This window comes from Rana temporaria, chromosome 11 (assembly GCF_905171775.1).
Source record: "Rana temporaria chromosome 11, aRanTem1.1, whole genome shotgun sequence".
NCBI lineage: Eukaryota > Metazoa > Chordata > Amphibia > Anura > Ranidae > Rana > Rana temporaria.
In genome coordinates, this window is record NC_053499.1 from 111,452,425 (window position 1) to 111,474,573 (window position 22,149).

General features: G+C 42.2%; 2 protein-coding genes across 4 annotated transcripts in view; one reads left to right on the forward strand and one right to left on the reverse strand.

Annotated features, from left to right (window-relative positions):
• LOC120917497 (leucine-rich repeat and fibronectin type-III domain-containing protein 4-like) overlaps positions 1 to 7,220 on the forward strand; it is a 28,788-nt gene extending 21,568 nt beyond the window's left edge. Inside the window, exon 3 of the mRNA XM_040328831.1 lies at positions 5,483 to 7,220. Within this exon, the coding sequence (XP_040184765.1) occupies positions 5,483 to 6,263 (781 nt within the window). The 3' untranslated portion in view covers positions 6,264 to 7,220. The remainder of the gene's footprint in view (positions 1 to 5,482) is intronic.
• The window catches only part of PC (pyruvate carboxylase), a 671,516-nt gene that overhangs the window by 105,774 nt on the left and 543,593 nt on the right, over positions 1 to 22,149 (reverse strand). The gene's annotated exons all lie outside the window — the stretch shown is intronic.

Genomic DNA, 22,149 nt, shown 5'->3' on the forward strand with positions numbered 1-22,149 from the left:
AAGAGAAATTTTGTTTGTACAATTTAGAGAGGTCTCTAGGTAAAAAAATCCTTAAAAAAATCCTTAAAAATGTTATGTGGGACAGGCCCTCGGAACTAGAAACTCTCTTGGAGACTATCCAGCGAACTGCTTTGGATGGTGAGGCTATAAAAATTTGATGGCTCTCTAAAATAGGCAAATTCAACCAGGTGGTTAGGTAATGTGGCGATAGGATTACTAAGTGATAATAGGCGATCATGAGTGTATTCCCACTTTTAAAAAAAATGCAAATTTCAAAAAATAAGCAGTAAGTTTGGACAGTTTGCCAAAATCCTTAAAAGGTTCAGTACAAGAGATTTTTTTTGCTTGCAAAAAGTGTTGTTATACTTTAATGATTTGACAAAAAAAATCAAGCGATTTACAGCAAATGTCTGAGAATTTAATATTTTGAATAGCCCCATCGCCAAGCACCATGTTTTAACCACTTCAACATCAGCATTTTTCTTAATTTTCAAAATGTATGGAAAATCTGGATCAACTTGCTGTGTCTACTTTTTTAAGAATATATAATTGTTGGCCTTTTTCCTATATACAGTATAGTAAAAATGTTTTGCATAACTAGAAATTACTTAATACCACCAAAATAACACCCTATGCATCAATAATAAATAAAAAATGTATGTTTATAGATACTATATATTGATTTACCGTATTTATCGCGGTATAACGCGCTCCCACGTATACCGCACACCCCTAAAGTGGCCCCCAATCCTGTGGAAAAAAAGTTTTTTAGTACTTACAGTTTTGGTGTCTTGCGCGGCGTCCATCGGCGGCCTCATCGGGTCCGGCGTCCTTCTGCGGCTTCGGGTGTCCTCTTCGGCGGGTTGGGGGTCCTCTTCGGCGGGTCGGGGGTCCTCTTCGGCGGGTCGGGGGTCCTCTTCGGCGGGTCGGGGTCCTCTTTGGCGGGTCCGGCGTCCTACTGCGGCGTCCTCGCGTCCTCCCCGCTCGTTTCCCGCCACGAGTTTGAATACTGCGCCGGCATATACCGAGCGCAGTACACTTGTGAACCTTCGGGCAGGCTCGGCAACTGTCGCGCTGACGTCCTGTACGCTCAGGACGTCAGTGCGAGAGGCGCCGAGACTGCCCGAAGATTCACGAGTGTACTGCGCTCGGTATATGCTGGCGCAGTATTCAAGCTCGTGGCGGGAAAGCGGGTATCGGCGTATATCACGCACCCACGATTTTGCCCTGATTTTCAGGGCAAAATAGTGCGCGGTATACGCCGATAAATACGGTATTTATAAAAATGCTTATTGAGAGTGCAGTCTTTACCCGAGGGCCTCGATGCACTCAGATACAGTGGGGGAAATAATTACTTGATCCCCTGCATGTTTTTGTAAGTTTGCCCACTTACAAATAAATGAAGAGTCGTTCATTTTTATCATAGGAGTATTTTAAATGATAGAGACAGAACAGCAACCAAAAATCCAGACAAAACACATAAAACAAATGTTATAAACTAAGTTGCAGTTCAGTGACTAAAATAAGTATTTAATCCCCAAGCAAAACATGACTTGGTGGAGAAACCATTTTTGGCAATCACAGAGGTAAGATATTTCTTGAAGTTGTCAACCAGGTTTGCAAACGTTTCAGGAGGGATTATGGTCCACTCTTTACAGATTTTCTCTAAATCCTTAAGGTTTCTTGACTGTCTCTTGGCAACTCCAATTTTAACCTCCTCCCTCAATAAATTTTCTATAGGATTAAGATCTAGAGACTGACTAGGCCACCCCATTAAACCATAATATGCTTATTCTTAAACCACCACTTTGTTGACTTGGCGATATGTTTTGGGTCATTGTCATGCTGGAAGACCCATCCACGAGCCATCTTCAGTGTTCTGGCTGAGGGAAGGTGGTTTCTTAGCCAAGATTTTACAATACATTGGCCCATCACTGTGGTAAAGTCGATCTGTACCTTTAGCAGAGAAATAGCCCTAAAGCATCATGTTTCCAACTCTGTGCTTGACTGTAAGGATGGTGTTCTTAAGGTCAGTGTCAGCATTTTTCTTCCTCCAAACACGGCGAGTCGAGTTAATGCCAAAGAGCAACATTTTGGTCTCATCTGACCACAGCACTTTCTCCCAATCCCTCTCTGAATCGTTTAGATGTTCATTGGACTAATTGTACATGTGCATTTTTATGGAGGGGGACTCGCAGTGTTTGGAGGAAGGAAAATGCTGAATACGACCCCAAGAACACCATCCCTACAGTCAAGTACGGAGGTGGAAAAATTATGCTTTGGGGCATTCCTCTGCTAAAGGTACAGAGCGACTTTGCCGCATTAAGGGGTCAATGGATGGGACCATGTATTGTAAAATCTTGAATGAGAATCTTTTTTCCCCAGCCAGAACACTGAAGATGGGTCATGGATGGGTCTTTCAGCATGAGAATGACTCAAAACATACTGCCAAGGCAACAAAGAAGTGGCTCAAGAAGTGCATTAAGGTCATGGAGTGGCCTAGCCACTCTCCAGACCTTAACCCTATAGAAAATTGATGGAGGGAATGGAAACTTTGAGTTGTCAAGCGTCAGCCAAGAAACCTTAAGGATTTAGAAAAGATCTGTAAAGAAGAGTGGCTCAAAATCCCTCCTGAGATGTGCGCAAATCTAGTCATTAACTACAAGAAATGTCTTACCTCTGTGCTTGCCAACAATGGTTCCTCCACCAAGTACCAAGTCATATTTTGCTTGGGGATCAAATACTTATTTTACTCACTGAACTGCAACTCAATTTATAACATTTGTATCATGTGTTTTTATGGATTTTTGGTTGATATTCTGTCTCTATCATTTAAAATACATCTATGATTAAATGATAGACCCTTCATTTCCTTGCAAGGCAGCAAACTTACAAAATTTGCAGGGGATCAAATAATTATTTTACTCACTGTATATAGATAATTTTGTTTAGTGTTGAATGATGAAATAATTGAGAAAAAAAATATTACAGGACTGGAAACTGAAAAATGGCCTGGAAAAGGGGTAATACATTTTGGTACTCAAGACAGTCTTACAGTAAAGTTGGAACTTGTGTGAATGGTTTGACCTAAATGCTGGGCTTTACAGATACATTTGTGTGTAATTTATATCTGTGTTCAACATACGTGTAGTGGATGTTAACTTATATGGTATAGGTTTGCTTTTAAAGATGCAATCTGATGTTAATCAGGAAGTAATGCATCAACCATTGGCTTGCATCAAAGAAAAAAAGTTAGGATAAGCTGACAGAAAGTACAGAGCTTGGCAACCTTAGTAAATGTTGATCTGCGGTGATGGTTTGATAAAAAACAGCCAATACAGTACTATTTAGCAATTACCACAATTTGAGAACAAAAAAGGACAGTAATCCCATAGTCACATCAACCCTAAATAATACATTATATTCTCTTTCAGCTTATGCTGGATACAGCCTTTTATCCAGCAGGAAAATAGGTAGTATAATGACTGAATGCTTGAATAATTTTCTTTTCACTGACAGTGCTTTCTTTACTAATTTATAACATTTAAATAGAAGTCTACTTGAGTATACAGTTTCTCAGTAAGATACAGTTGCAAGACAAGCTACATTAGTACTAAGGTTACAGATCTTGTTCTATATATTTAGGTGTGTCTAAGCCATTTACTTTCCCTCCTGAGTGAACAGATGTTTACAGAACAATTTGAAACAACGTATTAAAGTAGCTTATTTTGTTTGCAGTGGAATATTCTGGTTTCTTGAAGCTCAGCATGGTTTTCAGGGTGTATTGGTCCTAAAAATATGCTGCCAAAAATTCACTTAAATCCCATTAATGAGCTCCATTTCTCTTGTTAGCATTCCCTACCAAATTGGTGTTCATATTCGCCTAGCAATCACTTAGCATTATAATAATTTTAAAGTGTAATAACTTAAGAATAATAATAGTAATTAAGGTAACATGGTAATTTATGTATTCAGTGAGAGCATATCTATTTGGCTGGTTATGACTTTAGCAAAAGGAAAAACTAAGGTCAAGTCGGAGCATTTGTCATAATGTAATGTCTACTAAAAGCACATTTGTCCTCACATATGCAAGCTTGAATAACTTAAAGAATAATTAAAATTGCATTAGTGTACATATTTACAATGGGTTGTTATATCTTTTCACAGTCTGTGTACACATCTATCTTTATATATCTATCTATCTATATCTCAATATATAGACACATGTAAGATACTTATGTTACTACTGCTTTGGCTGCCCTAATTTCTTGTTTGATTTTATTGCATAAACATGTTTTGAAAGAGAAAAGTCTGATTACTTTAGGGTCATAGTTAATTTCAGTACAGTAGTAAAGAGTCTGCACAGAGTAACAGGGGGACAAAAAGGAGTCCGACTTGATTTTGTTGGAGAAGTCTAACTCTCTTCCAGTAACGGCTAATTCCTTAAAGATTGGACAATGATGGGGCTCCACAGACCTCTATTTGTATAGTGATGACAGGAAGTGATTACACCCAATATGGATTTAGAGCAAAAAAAAAAATACCATCGGAAGCTGTGAACTAATTTCTGTTAGTGGCTGAGAGCTATATGGTCCAAATTGATAATACATTGGTTAAGGTTTGTTTGTAGGATTATGAGTATGATTGATATGATGGATTATTTGGCATTAATTCTCAAGAAAATTAAAGGATGGAAAGAGTTCAGCTTAATGTTAATATACAAAAGTGGTAGACTACAATGTCTTAGCAATAAGCCAAAAAGTTATTGTTCATTACTGTAAATGAAGCAGGCTATGGGCTAGCAGTTCACTGTGTCAAAGCCAGCCTCACTCAACCAGGGTTCTGTGGAACTCTAGGATTCCTCCATAAGTTGCTAGGGGTTTCTTGAGCAGTGACAGACTTATCCTTCACTTACCCACCATCAACATTAGAAACAGAATTTAATACATGCATCCAATAGTAGAGGTCAGTATTATAGTGACCACTAATGCCAGGTGGCACATTGACTGCTATATTATGGGGCACTTTTCTAGCGATCCCCAATTTAAGATTAAACATCTCCACTGACCACCAGTGTAACAGGAATTTTCTTCTATTGACCACTAATGTTAGAAGGCAAATTCCCCACTGACCACCACAATAAGGGGGCATTTTTCTACTGGTTTTCCATGTAAGGATATTCGCATATTTATGATTACTAGTAAAAGTACATTTGGGGGGTTTAGAGCATGAGGGGTGTTGATAAATTACCCACTACTGACATAAACCCATATTGTTGTTTTCTTTAAAATGTTCTATAAATTACTGATCACAATAGTGTACTATAGTGTAATGTTGAGCTGTGCATCTATGAAACGATTTGGTAATATACACAGCTGCTCTAGATTTTGTATGTTTTGGTTTTGTAAATCCCCACTCTGTCTTTATTTTATCATTGAGATAACATTATTACATAATTTATTTTTCTTTTTATTTTTTACAGGATTCTGCCTTCCACAACCAAGCACTTTGCCTTGAAGCACTTAGTATCAGCAGCAGATTATGACCTTTGCATCTTGGCCATTTTTGATGATGTTGCAACCTCCTTGGCTGCTACTAAATCGTTAGGATGTGTCCAGTTTTCCACAGCAGAGGCATACCCAGACTGCCGCTTACTACATGCTCATTTCCTGGGAGGCACTTTAACCATTATTATTGGAGGAGTCATCGTGGTTACCCTGTTGGTTTTTACAGTTGTAATGATGGTCAAATACAAGGTTTGCAGTACTGCTCGTTCAGACATCCCAAAAGTTACCAATGTATACTCCCAGACCAACGGAAGCCAGATTATGCCCAATGGTATGCTTTTGCAATGCAGACTTAACAATGAGTCTGCCAAAGCCAGTTGTTCTCAAGTGGTGTATAAAGAAGATACTGGAAGAGTTATACATGGAGTGAAACCTCAACGTAGAAGGACTCGACACAGAGAAGCATCCGAGAAACAGGAGGACAAAACTATTAAGGTTTCAGATTTTGAGGGACTAAATGCAGGATCAAGCCCTGAGGCGGGTTTTGTTTTTCAAAAAACCAAACGTAGCTGTTCTGTAGATATGGGAGAGATGGCAACCACCACTTGTTACAGCTATGCCAAACGACTAAGCATTATATGGACAAAGAGAAGTCAGTCTGTCCATGGCATGCTTTCACACTGCGGGGCTGAGCTACCCAAAGGAAAACCAGTTTTATTTACTGGTTCAGATGAGCTTGAAGAAAGTGTAGTGTAGAAAATGCCAACACTTCAGTGTTACAGCCAACCTTTTCATCACACAGGTACAAGGATTTATTTTGTTAGGGCAGAACGAAAAAAAACAAAAAAAAAAAACTATGGGATTCTTTATCAATGAGCCATGAACAAGCACTTGTTCCTCTTCAGCATTAAGGAAAGAAGAATATTACATTTTTAATTTGGTATTAAATCTAGTTGATTGTGTAACTGCCAGGATCTTGCCACACAACTGATAAAAGCATTTCATCAATCCTAAAAGGAATATTTTTGATTTGGTTAAGGTATGTGATATTTTCATTGGACTTGATGGCATCCTTTGATGTTCCCCTACACGGATACAAAACAACACTTTTCCTACTAAAGAAGTGTGCTCTTTAGAATGTATATAATTTGGAGTCAAAATCAATAAATCGACCAAACAAGGAGGTATGTAAACACCCTTGAGCAAAGTCAAATTTGAAAAACAGGAAAATGAAAACTTTAATAAGGCAAAATTAAAGATCTGTTAAAGACACAACCACAGATTTTCAGAAGGTGCCACTGCCTTCCCAGTACATAAATTTGGATATAAAAAGATCCAGTTGGTGCACAAGCCAAGGACAAGATTTTGATTGAATTTACTTGAATTATTTTTTTATCAATCATATAATTAGCACAAAAAAACAGCAATTCTGACTACTCTACAGGCTATGGATGGATACAAGTGTATACACATTGCTCAGAGAGGTTATTAAAAAGGAACAGCAGTGGACCCTCTGATTTTGCCATTAAACTCTCTGCTTTCTCCTGATTTACAGGCAAGTTTACCTTTTTCATAAATGCAAATATATCACACAGCAAGTTAAAATGACTGCAGCACTTTAAAGTTTGAGTTCTCACAAAAATTAAATAGATAAATATCTCTACTCATTGGATTTTTTATATAATTTGCCAATAAAATAAAATTACAGAAAAAGTGGTGTCTTGACCTTCAATAAAACAAAACAAAACAAAAAAAAAAAACAACTGAAGAGCATAACACAACTAAAGAAAATATGATTGAGAGTAGCATATTGTTAATGTCAATGACTTCTGCTTATCTTGGATTACTTGTTCACTTGTATATGTTTTGTTCAACCAGCACTAAAAATGCAATCCATAGCTAGTCAACTGCATAAATGTTTAACGGATGCAATATAAATACATGAGAAATAAATTATAATGCTCTTCCTACTTCCATAACAGCCTTTCTATTTGGAAAAACACAGCTATAGTATTTGTAAAAACTATAAAGAATTGCTTTCGTTGAGATAAAATAACAGGCTATTAATATTGTGGGGCCCTTTGCATATAGAATGATTTAGAAAAAGACTTCTTAAAACCAAAAACAATTTACAGAATTACAGCACCCCAATACAAAGCAGGTTTAAGCACCTTGTCGGACTGTTCCATTTAGCATGTAGGTAATTACATTTTACACTGTTAGAACCTACTGGACACAGCAAATCATACTTAGGATGCCTGTTCAATAATTTTATGGTAGGCCAGTGCTAAATACTGATGGTCTGCACACCTGAGACTTCTTAATTCTAAGTCATGATGGTGACTCACCAAGTTATTTGTGATACATTTCTGGTGGTGTGTATGTACTCGGCAACCTTACGCCACAACTACAAAAACCCTGTGGAACTTTCATTGTTATTACCAATGTATGCACAAAAATCCTAGCAGTTCCTTAAATAGCTTGCAAAGGTAAAGCATAATGAGCTAGTATGCATCCCATAAAAACCATGAAACCGAAGCCTGCGATGTCACTGCTGTCCCCACTAGCAGCAAGCGTCCATCTTCACCCCTCTTCCTTCCAGGGCCGCAAACTACTGCTCTGCGACTGGCCAGAGTCACGTGACGTCACTTCCATGCGGGAGTTTCTAGTCACGTCCCCTTTAGAAACGTCACGATTTGCCCTTTCTAACGTGCACCGTAGACATCAGCGCATGTGCCGTAGACATCAGCATGTGGCTTTCTTTTAAATATGTGGAGATTTAGGAGATATTTCCAACACCTACAGGTCAGCCTTAATATAGGCTGACCTGTAGGTAAAAGTGGTTGTACAGCAGTGGTCATCAACCCTGTCCTCAGGGCCCACTAACAAACCAGGTTTGCAAGATAACTGAAATACATCACAGGTGATATCATTTGCTGCTCAGTAATTGCAGTATTCTAGTCTGCATCTTCCCAAAGTAATACATAAAATATGGCCTGTTAGTGAGCCCCGAGGACAGGGTTGATGACCACGGTTGTACAGGGTGTACAACCACTTTAATGTGACACTTTCATGCAAACAGCAGGCTGGCTCTTGGGTAGGCGTTATACCAATATCAAAATCCCTTCAAGGGCAAGTGTCATTTGTTTTCCATGTGCTGTGCTCACACCATACATGTGAGTTTTTTTTTTTTGTAATTGTATGTTTATTGAAGATTTTTTACAAAAACAAAAAAAGCGAACATAATACAGAAAAGTAACATCTTATACAGAAGAAGATAAGCGTCTCTTAGTGGGGGATGTCATAATCAGAAGAAAAAAGAAAGAAGAAAATCAGGGGGGGGGGGGGAGGAGGTACATCATGGATCTAAACGTAGCAAACATGTAGTAATAGTATATAAATACTAATAATGGTATGCAGGCTAATTATTCGAACATGCAGGAACTAGTTGCCTAAGAAACCTTTAACAGTAGTTCAGGAAAGCGATTCAGGATTAAAGGAGGAGTTGTTCCAAGGATCCCATATCTCTGAGAATTGAGGCAAAGAATCGTGAATCACTGCTGTCATATGTTCCATTCTACGTATCTGTGCTATAGCCAAGATCAACTGTGGTTGTGTTGGGGGGTTGGGGAATAACCAATGAGTAGGTATTACCCTCTTGGCAGCTAGCAGAATATATGACATACATTTTTTTGCATGTTTAGTATTCCAGGGACTGGAAGACCTAACAAGTACTGGGCTGGGTCTTTTGGAATGTCCATTGCTAACACAGACTGGAGCACTGATTGGACCAAGGACCAAAATGGCAAAATTAACGAGCAATCCTAGAAGATATGGTAGTGTGTTCCTATATCCGTAAGCATCTCCAGCATGTCTGGGGTATAGAGGGATCGTATTTATGGATAACCTCTGGAGTCCTATACCAGAACATGAGGACCTTATAAGCTGTCTCTCTCTGCTCCACGCATCTGGAAGCTTTAGATATGGAGGTCCAAATCTCCTGCCATTGAGGGAGGGATATAGGGGTAGGAAGCACCTTGGCCCATCGCCGCATATATACATGAGAATTTAACGTAGGCAGATTTGAGTCATGAAGGATCTTATATATAGAAGATATGAGACCAGGTTGGTAAGGGCCGTGGGCACATAAAGCTTCAAAGGCATTCAAGGGTTTTTCTAAGGCTAAGGCAGGTGATATAGAATGGAAGTAATGTTTAAATTGGAGATATGAAAAAAAAAAGCTTTTTGGGTTTGTTCAATTGTTTTTTGGAGATCTTGAAAGGAGAATAATTTGCGAGTTACGGGATGTACTAGGTGGCGGAGCTGAAAAATGCCCGCCTGAGACCATGGATACATGGTATTGTAGGATAGGCTATCCGAAATATCCGATACATGTGAGGTTTTATGCTTAAAAATGCAGCTCAACGAAAATGGTGTGAGCAAGCCCCTACAGGAAGGCAAATTTACAGAATAGTTATTGTCACAGTAGAAGAGACAAAACGGGTTCGAAAAAAGTGTTGGAAAAAGTCTTGTTTGGCCTAGGTTTTAAAGTTCTATATTACTTTCTCAGATGCATGTTTAATGATCACAATTACCGGTAAATACAAAATTACATGGTACTTGATAAAGAAACAAAACTAAATGCAGTGACAAAGAATAAGAATAGGCATTGGAGAATGAAGCTTTTTGCAAAAGGAGGACATGGCAGCACAAGAAGGAAGAAGGTAAAGGGGTCGTGGCGCTGTCTCAACTAGAGGCTAAGGTACCAGGTGAGTGGTACAGTATTAACTTATACGTGATCCAGGTGTAGGTGAGTGGATAATGGATCTGATCAGTAAAAGTGCCTGAATGTTTTTGTGCCTAAATGCATAAGATAGCGTGTAAAAACCACTCAAATATGCATAGATTAATATTGAGTATTGGGCACTCAGTGGCTGAAAGTGCAATATGTGGTGTGACACTTAGTCGCAAAAGTGTTACAACAATAAGTGCACTGAGTATGTGACCAATAAAAGCAATATAAAAGTAAATAAATAAATATATATAGAGTTAACAGTGACCACCTAACAGCGGTATCTACAAGCTAAGTAAAAAAAAAACACAAAGCAGTGCAATAGTGCAATCCATAAGATATATGCCAGGGTAGTGGTATGAGTATTAAAGTCCAATAAATCAAAATTCCAAAATCAAAAACCAAAAATAGATCAGCAGTCCACAAATATTAAATCAGGTAAAAAAAGTTTTTTTAGTGCAATATGTTCGTGAACAGGTGCACCCAATCCGGGTGGGTGGTCACAATATGCAGTTGTGAGGATTTGCGCAGTGATTCCGGTGCTCCCCCTTCTGGGTCCCCACTCACCAGAGGCACTCACCCCTGCAGGGGTAAAGTGTTTTGTACGTCACTGCTAGTGGCAGTGCTAATAAAATACCCCCTGATTTTTCGAACATACTATACTATGTGAGATTATTTTCTTCCCCGGAGGAATTTGGATAACCAAAAAGAGATCAGAACCATTTGGACCAGAACATCCATCCATCCACAGGACCCAGGGAGGCGAAAGTCGAGCTGCTGGAGACTACACACACATATATTTGCACTTTACCCCTGCAGGGGTGAGTGCCTCTGGTGAGTGGGGACCCAGGAGGGGGAGCACCGGAATCACTGCGCAAATCCTCACAACTGCATATTGTGACCACCCACCCAGATTGGGTGCACCTGTTCACGAACATATTGCACTAAAAAAACTTTTTTTTACCTGATTTAATATTTGTGGACTGCTGATCTATTTTTGGTTTTTGATTTTGGAATTTTGATTTATTGGACTTTAATACTCATACCACTACACTGGCATATATCTTATGGATTGCACTGCTTTGTGTTTTTTTTTTACTTAGCATGTACAGTAGGTGTTTGTGATATTGTGTTTTTAGCACGACAGCATCGCTCTGATTCTCGGCGACATGGTGCCGAGATCTCGCCGACATCTCGCACTCACTGGAATAGTGACAGCACATTCCAACGTGCGCGTCATGGAAGCGACGGGAGATCCGACTTGGATTCCCGCCAATTCTACACGTGTGCGGCGTTTGTTATGAATCCTGAGGGGGAAGTCCCCGCCGGATTTTAAATAAAAATTTGGCACGGGTTCCCCCCTCAGGAGCATACCGGGCCCTTAGGTCTGTTATGGGTTGTAGGGAGAGCCCCCTACGCCGAAAAAACGGCGTAGCGGGTCCCCCTACAATCCATACCAGACCCGTATCCAAAGCACGCTACCCGGCCGGTCAGGAAAGGAGTGGGGACGAGCGAGCGCCCCCCCCCTCCTGAGCCGTACCAGGCTGCATGCCCTCAACATGGGGGGGTTGGGTGCTCTGGGGCAGGGGGGCGCACTGCGGGGCCCCCCCACCCCAGAGCACCCTGTCCCATTGTTGATGAGGACAGGGCCCCTTCCCGACAACCCTGGCCGTTGGTTGTCGGGGTATGCGGGCGGGAGGCTTATCGGAAATCTGGGAGCCCCTTTAATAAGGGGGCCCCCAGATACCGGCCCCCCACCCTAAGTGAATGGATATGGGGTACATCGTACCCCTACCCATTCACCTGGAGGAAAAGTGGTAAAAACACAAATAACAAACACAGGGTATTAAAATATTTTATTAGTCTGCTCCGGAGGCTCCCCCTGTCTTCTTTAGCTCTTTTACCAGGGGGAGCTTCTTCTTCCGATTTCCGGGGGTCTTCTCCTGCTCTCCGGGGTCTTCACCGCTCTTCTGTGACGTCTTCTCCGCTCCGGGGGGGTCTTCTATGTTCGCCGCTCTCCGCTCTTGACTCGGCGCACCCCGGTTCTTCCTCCCGCTGTCCGGTGCCTTCTCCTTCTTCCGCTGTTCTGTGACGTCTTCTCCTCTTCTTCCGCTGTTCTGTGACGTCTTCTACTTCTCCCTTCAGGCCGCTGTGCTGTGACATCTTCTCTTCTTCTCTTCTCCCGATGTTGACACGTCGCCTCTTCTCACTGCAATGACGGGTGCGTGGCTTGCATCGGATTTATATAGGCCTCACAGTCCCATCATGCTATGGTACCTACCCATGTGATACCTACCCACGTGGTACCTACCGGAGCATGATGGGACTGTGAGGTCTATATAAGTCCGACGCAAGCCGCGCACTCATCATTGCAGCAAGAAGAGGCGACGTGTCAGCATCGGGAGAAGAGAAGAAGAGAAGACGTCACAGCACAGCGGCCTGAAGGGAGAAGTAGAAGACGTCACAGAACAGCAGAAGAAGAGGAGAAGACGTCACAGAACAGCGGAAGAAGGAGAAGGCACCGGACAGCGGGAGGAAGAACCGGGGTGCGCCGAGTCAAGAGCGGAGAGCGGCGAACATAGAAGAAGACCCCCCGGAGCGGAGAAGACGTCACAGAAGAGCGGTGAAGACCCCGGAGAGCAGGAGAAGACCCCCGGAAATCGGAAGAAGAAGCTCCCCCTGGTAAAAGAGCTAAAGAAGACAGGGGGAGCCTCCGGAGCAGACTAATAAAATATTTTAATACCCTGTGTTTGTTATTTGTGTTTTTACCACTTTTCCTCCAGGTGAATGGGTAGGGGTACGATGTACCCCATATCCATTCACTTAGGGTGGGGGGCCGGTATCTGGGGGCCCCCTTATTAAAGGGGGCTCCCAGATTCCGATAAGCCTCCCGCCCGCATACCCCGAACAACCAACGGCCAGGGTTGTCGGGAAGGGGCCCTGTCCTCATCAACAATGGGACAGGGTGCTCTGGGGTGGGGGGGCCCCGCAGTGCGCCCCCCTGTCCCAGAGCACCCAACCCCCCCATGTTGAGGGCATGCAGCCTGGTACGGCTCAGGAGGGGGGGGGCGCTCGCTCGTCCCCACTCCTTTCCTGACCGGCCGGGTAGCGTGCTTTGGATACGGGTCTGGTATGGATTGTAGGGGGACCCCCTACGCCGTTTTTTCGGCGTAGGGGGCTCTCCTTACAACCCATAACAGACCTAAGGGCCCGGTATGCTCCTGAGGGGGGAACCCATGCCGAATTTTTATTTAAAATCCGGCGGGGACTTCCCCCTCAGGATTCATAACAAACGCCGCACACGTGTAGAATTGGCGGGAATCCAAGTCGGATCTCCCGTCGCTTCTATGACGGCTCTGTCTCCATCGCGGCAAGCCAGCTCGGCGCTGGTTCCCGCGATGGGGCTCGTAGGTGCTCAATCTCGCCGAGAAAGGAAGCGAGATTGACACAATATCGCGTGCACCTACTGTAGATACCGCTGTTAGGCGGTCACTGTTAACTCTATATATATTTACTTTTATATTGCTTTTATTGGTCACATACTCAGTGCACTTATTGTTGTAACACTTTTGCGACTAAGTGTCACACCACACATTGCACTTTCAGCCACTGAGTGCCCAATACTCAATATTAATCTATGCATATTTGAGTGGTTTTTACACGCTATCTTATGCATTTAGGCACAAGCACATTCAGGCACTTTTACTGATCAGATCCATTATCCACTCACCTACACCTGGATCACGTATAAGTTAATACTGTACCACTCACCTGGTACCTTAGCCTCTAGTTGAGACAGTGCCACAACCCCTTTACCTTCTTCCTTTATATATTTGTGTCCTCTAGGGGATCACTCATCAGGGGGGCTGCAGTCTCTATCAACAATTACATTTATTGGAATCGAGTCATCACCCCTACTATTATCATAATTTCCCACACACCTTTCTATAAGCGCGGTATTTTCCCATTTATTATAGCAGCACAAGAGACATCTCACTGAAGGTAAATAATGTCCATTTTGCAGATTTCTTTGTTTTAGGTAAAAACATGGGCTTTTTATCAAATTTGTCCACCAAGCAAAAACACTGACTAGGAGCATTACTTCCCCCAGAAAAAAAATACAGAAAACAGGTTCTGTGTACTCCTCTCATTCTAATATTACGGCGCTGACCAGGATCTGCCTAGCCTCTATCCTCTTGTTCAATATGTGTCCCTCAGTTGCCAATAACAGCACTTTCACTGGACAGGGAGAATGGACGGGGGGAAACCTGAAAGCTGAAAATGTAAGTCCTTAGTTGCAAAGAGAAACCACTTAAAGAAGGTTGCACAGTGGTGTGAGTTTGGAGCGAATAAACATAATAGCATGCAGGTACCTGCACTTTGAAAGAAAAGTTACTATAATATTTGATAACACTTTATGCTAGAAATGGGAAATGGAACGAAAAAAACAGGATAAAAAGGATTTTGAGGACATTTTTGGGCTTTTCAAAGGCAGTATATAAGTAGATAATTATGACCCTGAAGTGTAAAGATGCAGGCCCAGATTCACAAAGCACTTGCGCCGGCGTATCTCGAGATACGCCGCATAAGTGCAAATATGTTCCGTCGTATCTGTGCGCTGTGCCCACAAAACGAAGAAACACCTAAAAACAGGCTTCATTCCACCGACGTAAGTTGCCTACGCTGGCATAGAGTGGGCGCATATTTACGCTGGACGCATGTGGCGCTCCCATTGATTTTCTATTCAAATATGCAAATAAGGGAGATACGCCGATTCACAATCGTTCTTGCGCCCGACGCAGGCTACGACTGGTGCGCGTAAGTTGTACGTACGGCGTAAAGTTATGCCCCATAAAGGAGATGTAACTCAGCAGCATCCATGCAAAGGGCTGCACCAGGGAACACGTCATTGCGCTGGGCATGTGTTTTTTCCTTCTGGCCCGCGTCACCAGGGAAATGGGAGTGTACTCTGTGGGCGGTCACCGCCCACGGTGGCACTCTTCCTGGTTTGCGGCGGTCCTGTGTGATGCTGGTGGCGTGATAGCGTGCACCTGTGCGGGGTGAATATATAGAGGCCCTCCCCCATACATGCTCTGTTGCCTGCTATTTTTAGATTACATGCCACATCGCTTAGATTCCCAGACATCCACCCTCTGGATGTCTGGGAATCTAAGATGCCAGCACAAGGTTATTTCACCCATCATTGCATTTGGGTTTGTAATCCTCTTTTTTGTTCTACTATAGACTGACTTCATGATATTGTATTTTAGATTCCTTCTGGCTACCACCATTGGTTTCTCTGCTTGGTTATACCTTACATGTCAGCACATTATGCCTTGTGTCGACTTTCGGGGGGGGGGGTGTTACCCTATGCCCCCTGTCTGTGTGTGCTGCACATCGCCTCAGCTCCCTGGGCGGACCTACCTTTCGGCCATGGCTCCATATGCACCAAGCCCATTAACCATTAATTCCATGTGAGTACTCAAGGTGGACACCTCTGTTCCATCTTTAATCTGTTCTGACCACCCATTACATTTATTAATGATACCTTCCTTTATTGTATATTTTCTAGATATGTCAAGCATCCGCCCCTGAAGAGTGTATACATACACGAAACGCGTCAGGCTACTAGGGATGCTACACTGATACTATCCAATTCAACTTAATGAACCTATATGTTTTTACTGGTCCCTGTATACAAATATATTTTTTACCTTTTTGCCCTCGCTGTCTATTTGATATCTGTACATATGTTATACTCATTGAATGCATCCATCAATCAATGCAGATCACTATGTGGCGCTTGGTTATGCACTGTTGTACCCTTGATGCTTTTACTGCACACGCACATATTATGTGACTGGCTAGTACCAAAAAATTACATTTATGTTTAATGATTGTTTCCTTCATATGTTTTCTGTTTTTTGAGACATGCCATGCATCTTTTTGTCTAATAAATATGTATCTTTTTTACCCGCACCATGTCTGCAGCCTCAAAGTCCCAAATGTCCTTTTTTATCTCTACCAGGGAACACAAGCCTGCGTATTTTACGTAGTTTACGTTGGACGTGAATATGACTAGGCGTAGGTTACATTCACGCCGTAGGCAGTGATGCGGCGTATCTTAGGCAGTTGTTCCGACGTGATTGTGAGCATGCGCACTGAGATACGTCCACGAGACGGTGCATGCGCCGTTCGTTATACGTATCTGTCTGGCGCTCGGCCCATCATTTGCATGGGGTCACGCCCACTTCCACCTACGCCGGCTTACGCCTAGGAAACCCAGCGCAGTTTTGGGAGGAAGTGCTTTGTGAATTCCATGCTTGCCTCTCTGCGCTGCGTCGGCATAGCGTAAAGGAGATACGCTACGGCGGCAAAAATGTGAACCATTGTCTGTGAATCCAGGCCGCAATGTTTATATCACTTCTATTTAGACACCCTAACATCTAAAGCTTCTTATATCTGGTTACTTGCATAATAGTATTTAGAACTCATCAGCACCAGTTCTTAGAACCTCAGCTTTTAAAGTAACTATAGACAAAACTTTTTTTTAGTTGTGGGCAGAGTGGAGATGCATTAGAACACCTATTATGTTTTTATTGCTGTCGTTGTCCCTGCTAGGGAAATCCACCCTCTATTTTTGTGAAATGTTGGATTTTCCCCAGAAAACTAAAAGGGAAAATCTTCCAAATGGTGACACTAGTTCTGGTGACCTGGGAGGGCCCAAGGGATTCCATTAATTTTCAGGGATTTCCTCTCACTTCCTGTTTTGTCTACAGTTCTACGTAAGATGTGTTTCAAGATGCACAATAAGGAGGCACCTGAAGAAAGATGGGCTGCATGATCGAGTCACCAGAAGAAAGCCATTACTATGCAAATGCCACAAAGTATCCCGCTTACAATACGCCAAACAGAACAGAGACAAGCCTCAAATCTTCTGGCACAAAGTCATTTGAAGTGATAAGACCTAAATTGAGCTTTTTGCCCACAACCATTAAAGCTACATTTGGAGAGGAGTCAACAAGGCCTAAGATGAAAGGTACACAGGGCCAGATTCACATAGAGCGGGCGCAAGTTTACGTAACCGGTTTACGTTACACTGCCGCAATTTTTCCGATTTAGTGCCCGATCCACAAAGCACTTACCTGGAAATTTGCGGCGATGTATCGTAAACAGGTCCGGCGCAAGGCAGCCCAATTCAAATGGGGCGGGTACCATTTAAATTAGGCGCACTCCCGCGCCGGACGTACTGCGCATGCTCCTGTCGCAAATTTCCCGACGTGCTTTGCGAGAAATTACGATGCGCCAACGTTTTGTGAATCGCGACGTGAAAAAAAAGACTTACGCCGGGAAACTGAAAAAAATTCAAAAAAATTCAAAAGTGACGCGGGAAAGATGGGCATACTTTAACATGGTGGAGTAATTTTACACCATGTTAAAGGTGCCCTATCTTTGCGACGGAAATCTAACACTGGCGACGACGCAACGACGGGAAAAATCTTTGTGGATCGCCATAACTCCTAATTTGCATACCCGACGCTGGTTTACGACGCGAACTCCCCCCAGCGGCGGCCGCGGTACTGCATCCTAAGATCCGACAGAGTAAGTCCATTACACCTGTCGGATCTTCTGCCTATCTATGCGTAACTGATTCTATGAATCAGTCGCATAGTTAGAAACAGAGATACGACGGCGTATCAGGAGATACGCCGTCGTATCTCTTTTGTGAATCTGGCCCACAATTCCTACTGTGAAACATGAAGGTGGATTGATGATGTTTTGGGAATGTCTGAGCTACAAAGGCACAGGATATTTGGTCAAAATTAATGGCAAGATGAATGCAGTATGTTATCAAAATACTGGAGGAACATTTGCATTCATTAGCCAGGAAGCTGCAAATGGGACGTACTTGGACATTCCAACATGACAATGATCCAAAACACAAGGCCAAGTCAACCTGTCATTGGCTACAGCAGAAAAAAAGGTTCTGGAGTGGTCACCTCAGTCTCCTGACCTCAATAATATTGAGCCACTCGGGGTTGATCTCAAATGTGCAGTTCATGCAAGACAGCCCAAGAATTTACAGGAACTGGAGACTTTTTGCCAAGAGAAATGGGCCGTTTTACCATCTGAGAAGATAAAGAGCCTCATCCACAAACACCATAAAATACTTCAAGCTGTCATTGATGTTAAAGGGGGCAATGCACGGTATTAAGAACTGAGGTATGTAAACTTGATCAGGGTCATTTGGGTAGTTTCTGTTATTATTATGATTTAAAAAGAGTAAACACCAGTTGATTGCTAATAAATGGCTCCAGCCAAACACTAAGACCCGGTTCACACTGGGGCGACTCGTCAGGCGACGCAGCCGCCTGACAAGTCGCGTCCCATTCTAGTGAATAGAACCGTTCTAATAGGAGCGACGCAAGTCGCTCCGACTTAGAAAAAGGTTCTTGTACGACTTCGGGGGCGACTTGCATTGACTTCTATACAGAAGTCATTTTGCAAGTCGCCTTAGAAGTCGTCTTCAGGTCGCCTGACCGAGTCACCCCCGAAGTCGTGCCGCCCCTGTGTGAACCGGCTCTAACAATGAGTGAAAGAAATTTTTTTGTGTTATCATTCATATTCTCTGAAAAATTTCCATGTACATTTCTAAACACAACTGTACCAATTGTGTCCCAAAGAAATTAACTGAAAAAAATTGATCTTACCCCTTTGGTACTCTATTCAAAATGGTAAACAACCCCCCCAGCAGATATATTTACAATGTGGCAAACATCAGTGGCAAGATCTAGGTAAGTAGAGATTTGGTGGATGGTCTATATCTACTCAGGGGTATGGGGCAAAAGGGTAATGAAAGTAAGGAAAATAAGTAAGCCCATCATACATAGTTCTCCATGCAATTCTAATGCACACAGACAAAATAGTGTGCACAGGGAATATAGGTGAAATCCAACTAAGGTGTAAAGTACAACACAAGTACAAAAGCATCTAAAACAAGCAAACATAAAAAGAAATTCAAATTATAGCAAGTACATTGTCCAGATTACTGTAATCCCCCGATTCACATTAATAGAAATGTAGCACACAAAAAAACCTCACAAAACGTCAACGTCAGGTTAAGGAACATTACTTTTCTAGATATGTCAAGCATCCGCCCCTGAAGAGTGTATACATACACGAAACGCGTCAGGCTACTAGGGATGCTACACTGATACTATCCAATTCAACTTAATGAACCTATATGTTTTTACTGGTCCCTGTATACAAATATATTTTTTACCTTTTTGCCCTCGCTGTCTATTTGATATCTGTACATATGTTATACTCATTGAATGCATCCATCAATCAATGCAGATCACTATGTGGCGCTTGGTTATGCACTGTTGTACCCTTGATGCTTTTACTGCACACGCACATATTATGTGACTGGCTAGTACCAAAAAATTACATTTATGTTTAATGATTGTTTCCTTCATATGTTTTCTGTTTTTTGAGACATGCCATGCATCTTTTTGTCTAATAAATATGTATCTTTTTTACCCGCACCATGTCTGCAGCCTCAAAGTCCCAAATGTCCATTTTTATCTCTACCAGGGAACACAAGCCTGCGTATTTTACGTAGTTTACGTTGGACGTGAATATGACTAGGCGTAGGTTACATTCACGCCGTAGGCAGTGATGCGGCGTATCTTAGGCAGTTGTTCCGACGTGATTGTGAGCATGCGCACTGAGATACGTCCACGAGACGGTGCATGCGCCGTTCGTTATACGTATCTGTCTGGCGCTCGGCCCATCATTTGCATGGGGTCACGCCTCATTTGCATGGCTCACGCCCACTTCCACCTACGCCGGCTTACGCCTAGGAAACCCAGCGCAGTTTTGGGAGGAAGTGCTTTGTGAATTCCATGCTTGCCTCTCTGCGCTGCGTCGGCATAGCGTAAAGGAGATACGCTACGGCGGCAAAAATGTGAACCATTGTCTGTGAATCCAGGCCGCAATGTTTATATCACTTCTATTTAGACACCCTAACATCTAAAGCTTCTTATATCTGGTTACTTGCATAATAGTATTTAGAACTCATCAGCACCAGTTCTTAGAACCTCAGCTTTTAAAGTAACTATAGACAAAACTTTTTTTTAGTTGTGGGCAGAGTGGAGATGCATTAGAACACCTATTATGTTTTTATTGCTGTCGTTGTCCCTGCTAGGGAAATCCACCCTCTATTTTTGTGAAATGTTGGGTTTTCCCCAGAAAACTAAAAGGGAAAATCTTCCAAATGGTGACACTAGTTCTGGTGACCTGGGAGGGCCCAAGGGATTCCATTAATTTTCAGGGATTTCCTCTCACTTCCTGTTTTGTCTACAGTTCTACGTAAGATGGAATTTCTAGGATAGGCTTTACTAAGCAAAGTAAAATACACCTTTTTAATGTAGAATGGTTGCCCAACTATTGGTACATTTTAACTGGCAACTTCATGAGGCAGAGACAGAATATTTAAACCTAAAGGTCAACTGAAGGCCATTTTGTTTTCTTTTTTGTGATAGTGTAAGAATGCCTGTCAGGCTTATATTGCCATTTGCGTCCCTGCTAGGGAGATTTACCATCTATTAACTCTGGTTGCCGCTGTTGCTGGGCCTGAAAATTAGGGAAATACAACATTTTGAATTTTCACCAAACAGAAATAGAGGGGACATTTTCCAGTGGACATATGGAGATAACAGTTTCAGAGGGTATTTCTCTTATTTTATAGAGATTTTCTACAGGACAGGAAGTAAGGGCATATACAATTGTGCTCATAAGTTTACATAACCTGGCAGAATTTATGATTTCTTGGACATTTTTCAGAGACTATGAATAACACAAAAACGTTTCTTTTACTCATGGTTAGTGTTTGGCTGAAGCCATTATCAATCAACTGTGTTTACTCTTTTTAAAACATAATGAAAAACAGAAACTACCCAAATTACCCTGATCAAAGGTTTACATACCCTGATGATTTTGGCCTGATAACATGCACATAAGTTGACACAAAGGAGTTGGAATGGCTATTAAAAGTAACCACACTCACCTGTGATTTGTTTGCTTGTAATTAGTGTGTGTGTGTGTGTGTGTGTGTGTGTAAAAGGTCAATGAGTTTCTGGACTCCTGACAGACCCTTGCATCTTTCATTCAGTGCTGTACTGAGGTTTCTGGATTCAGAGTCATGGGGAGAGTAAAAGAATTGTCAAAATATCTGTGGGAAAAGATAGTTGAACTGTATAAAACAGTAAAGGGAGATAAAAAGATATCCAAGTAATTGAGAATGCCAATCAGCAGTGTTCAAACTAAATAAATTAGGGGTTCTGTTGAACCCAAACCAGTGAGGTAGACCAACTAAAATTTCAGCCACAACTGCCAGGAAAATTGTTCGGGATGCAAAGAAAACTCCACAAATAACTTCAGGTGAAATACAGGACTCTCTGAAAACATGTGTTGTGTTTCAAGATGCACAATAAGGAGGCACCTGAAGAAAGATGGGCTGCATGATCGAGTCACCAGAAGAAAGCCATTACTATGCAAATGCCACAAAGTATCCCGCTTACAATACGCCAAACAGAACAGAGACAAGCCTCAAATCTTCTGGCACAAAGTCATTTGAAGTGATAAGACCTAAATTGAGCTTTTTGCCCACAACCATTAAAGCTACATTTGGAGAGGAGTCAACAAGGCCTAAGATGAAAGGTACACAGGGCCAGATTCACATAGAGCGGGCGCAAGTTTACGTAACCGGTTTACGTTACACTGCCGCAATTTTTCCGATTTAGTGCCCGATCCACAAAGCACTTACCTGGAAATTTGCGGCGATGT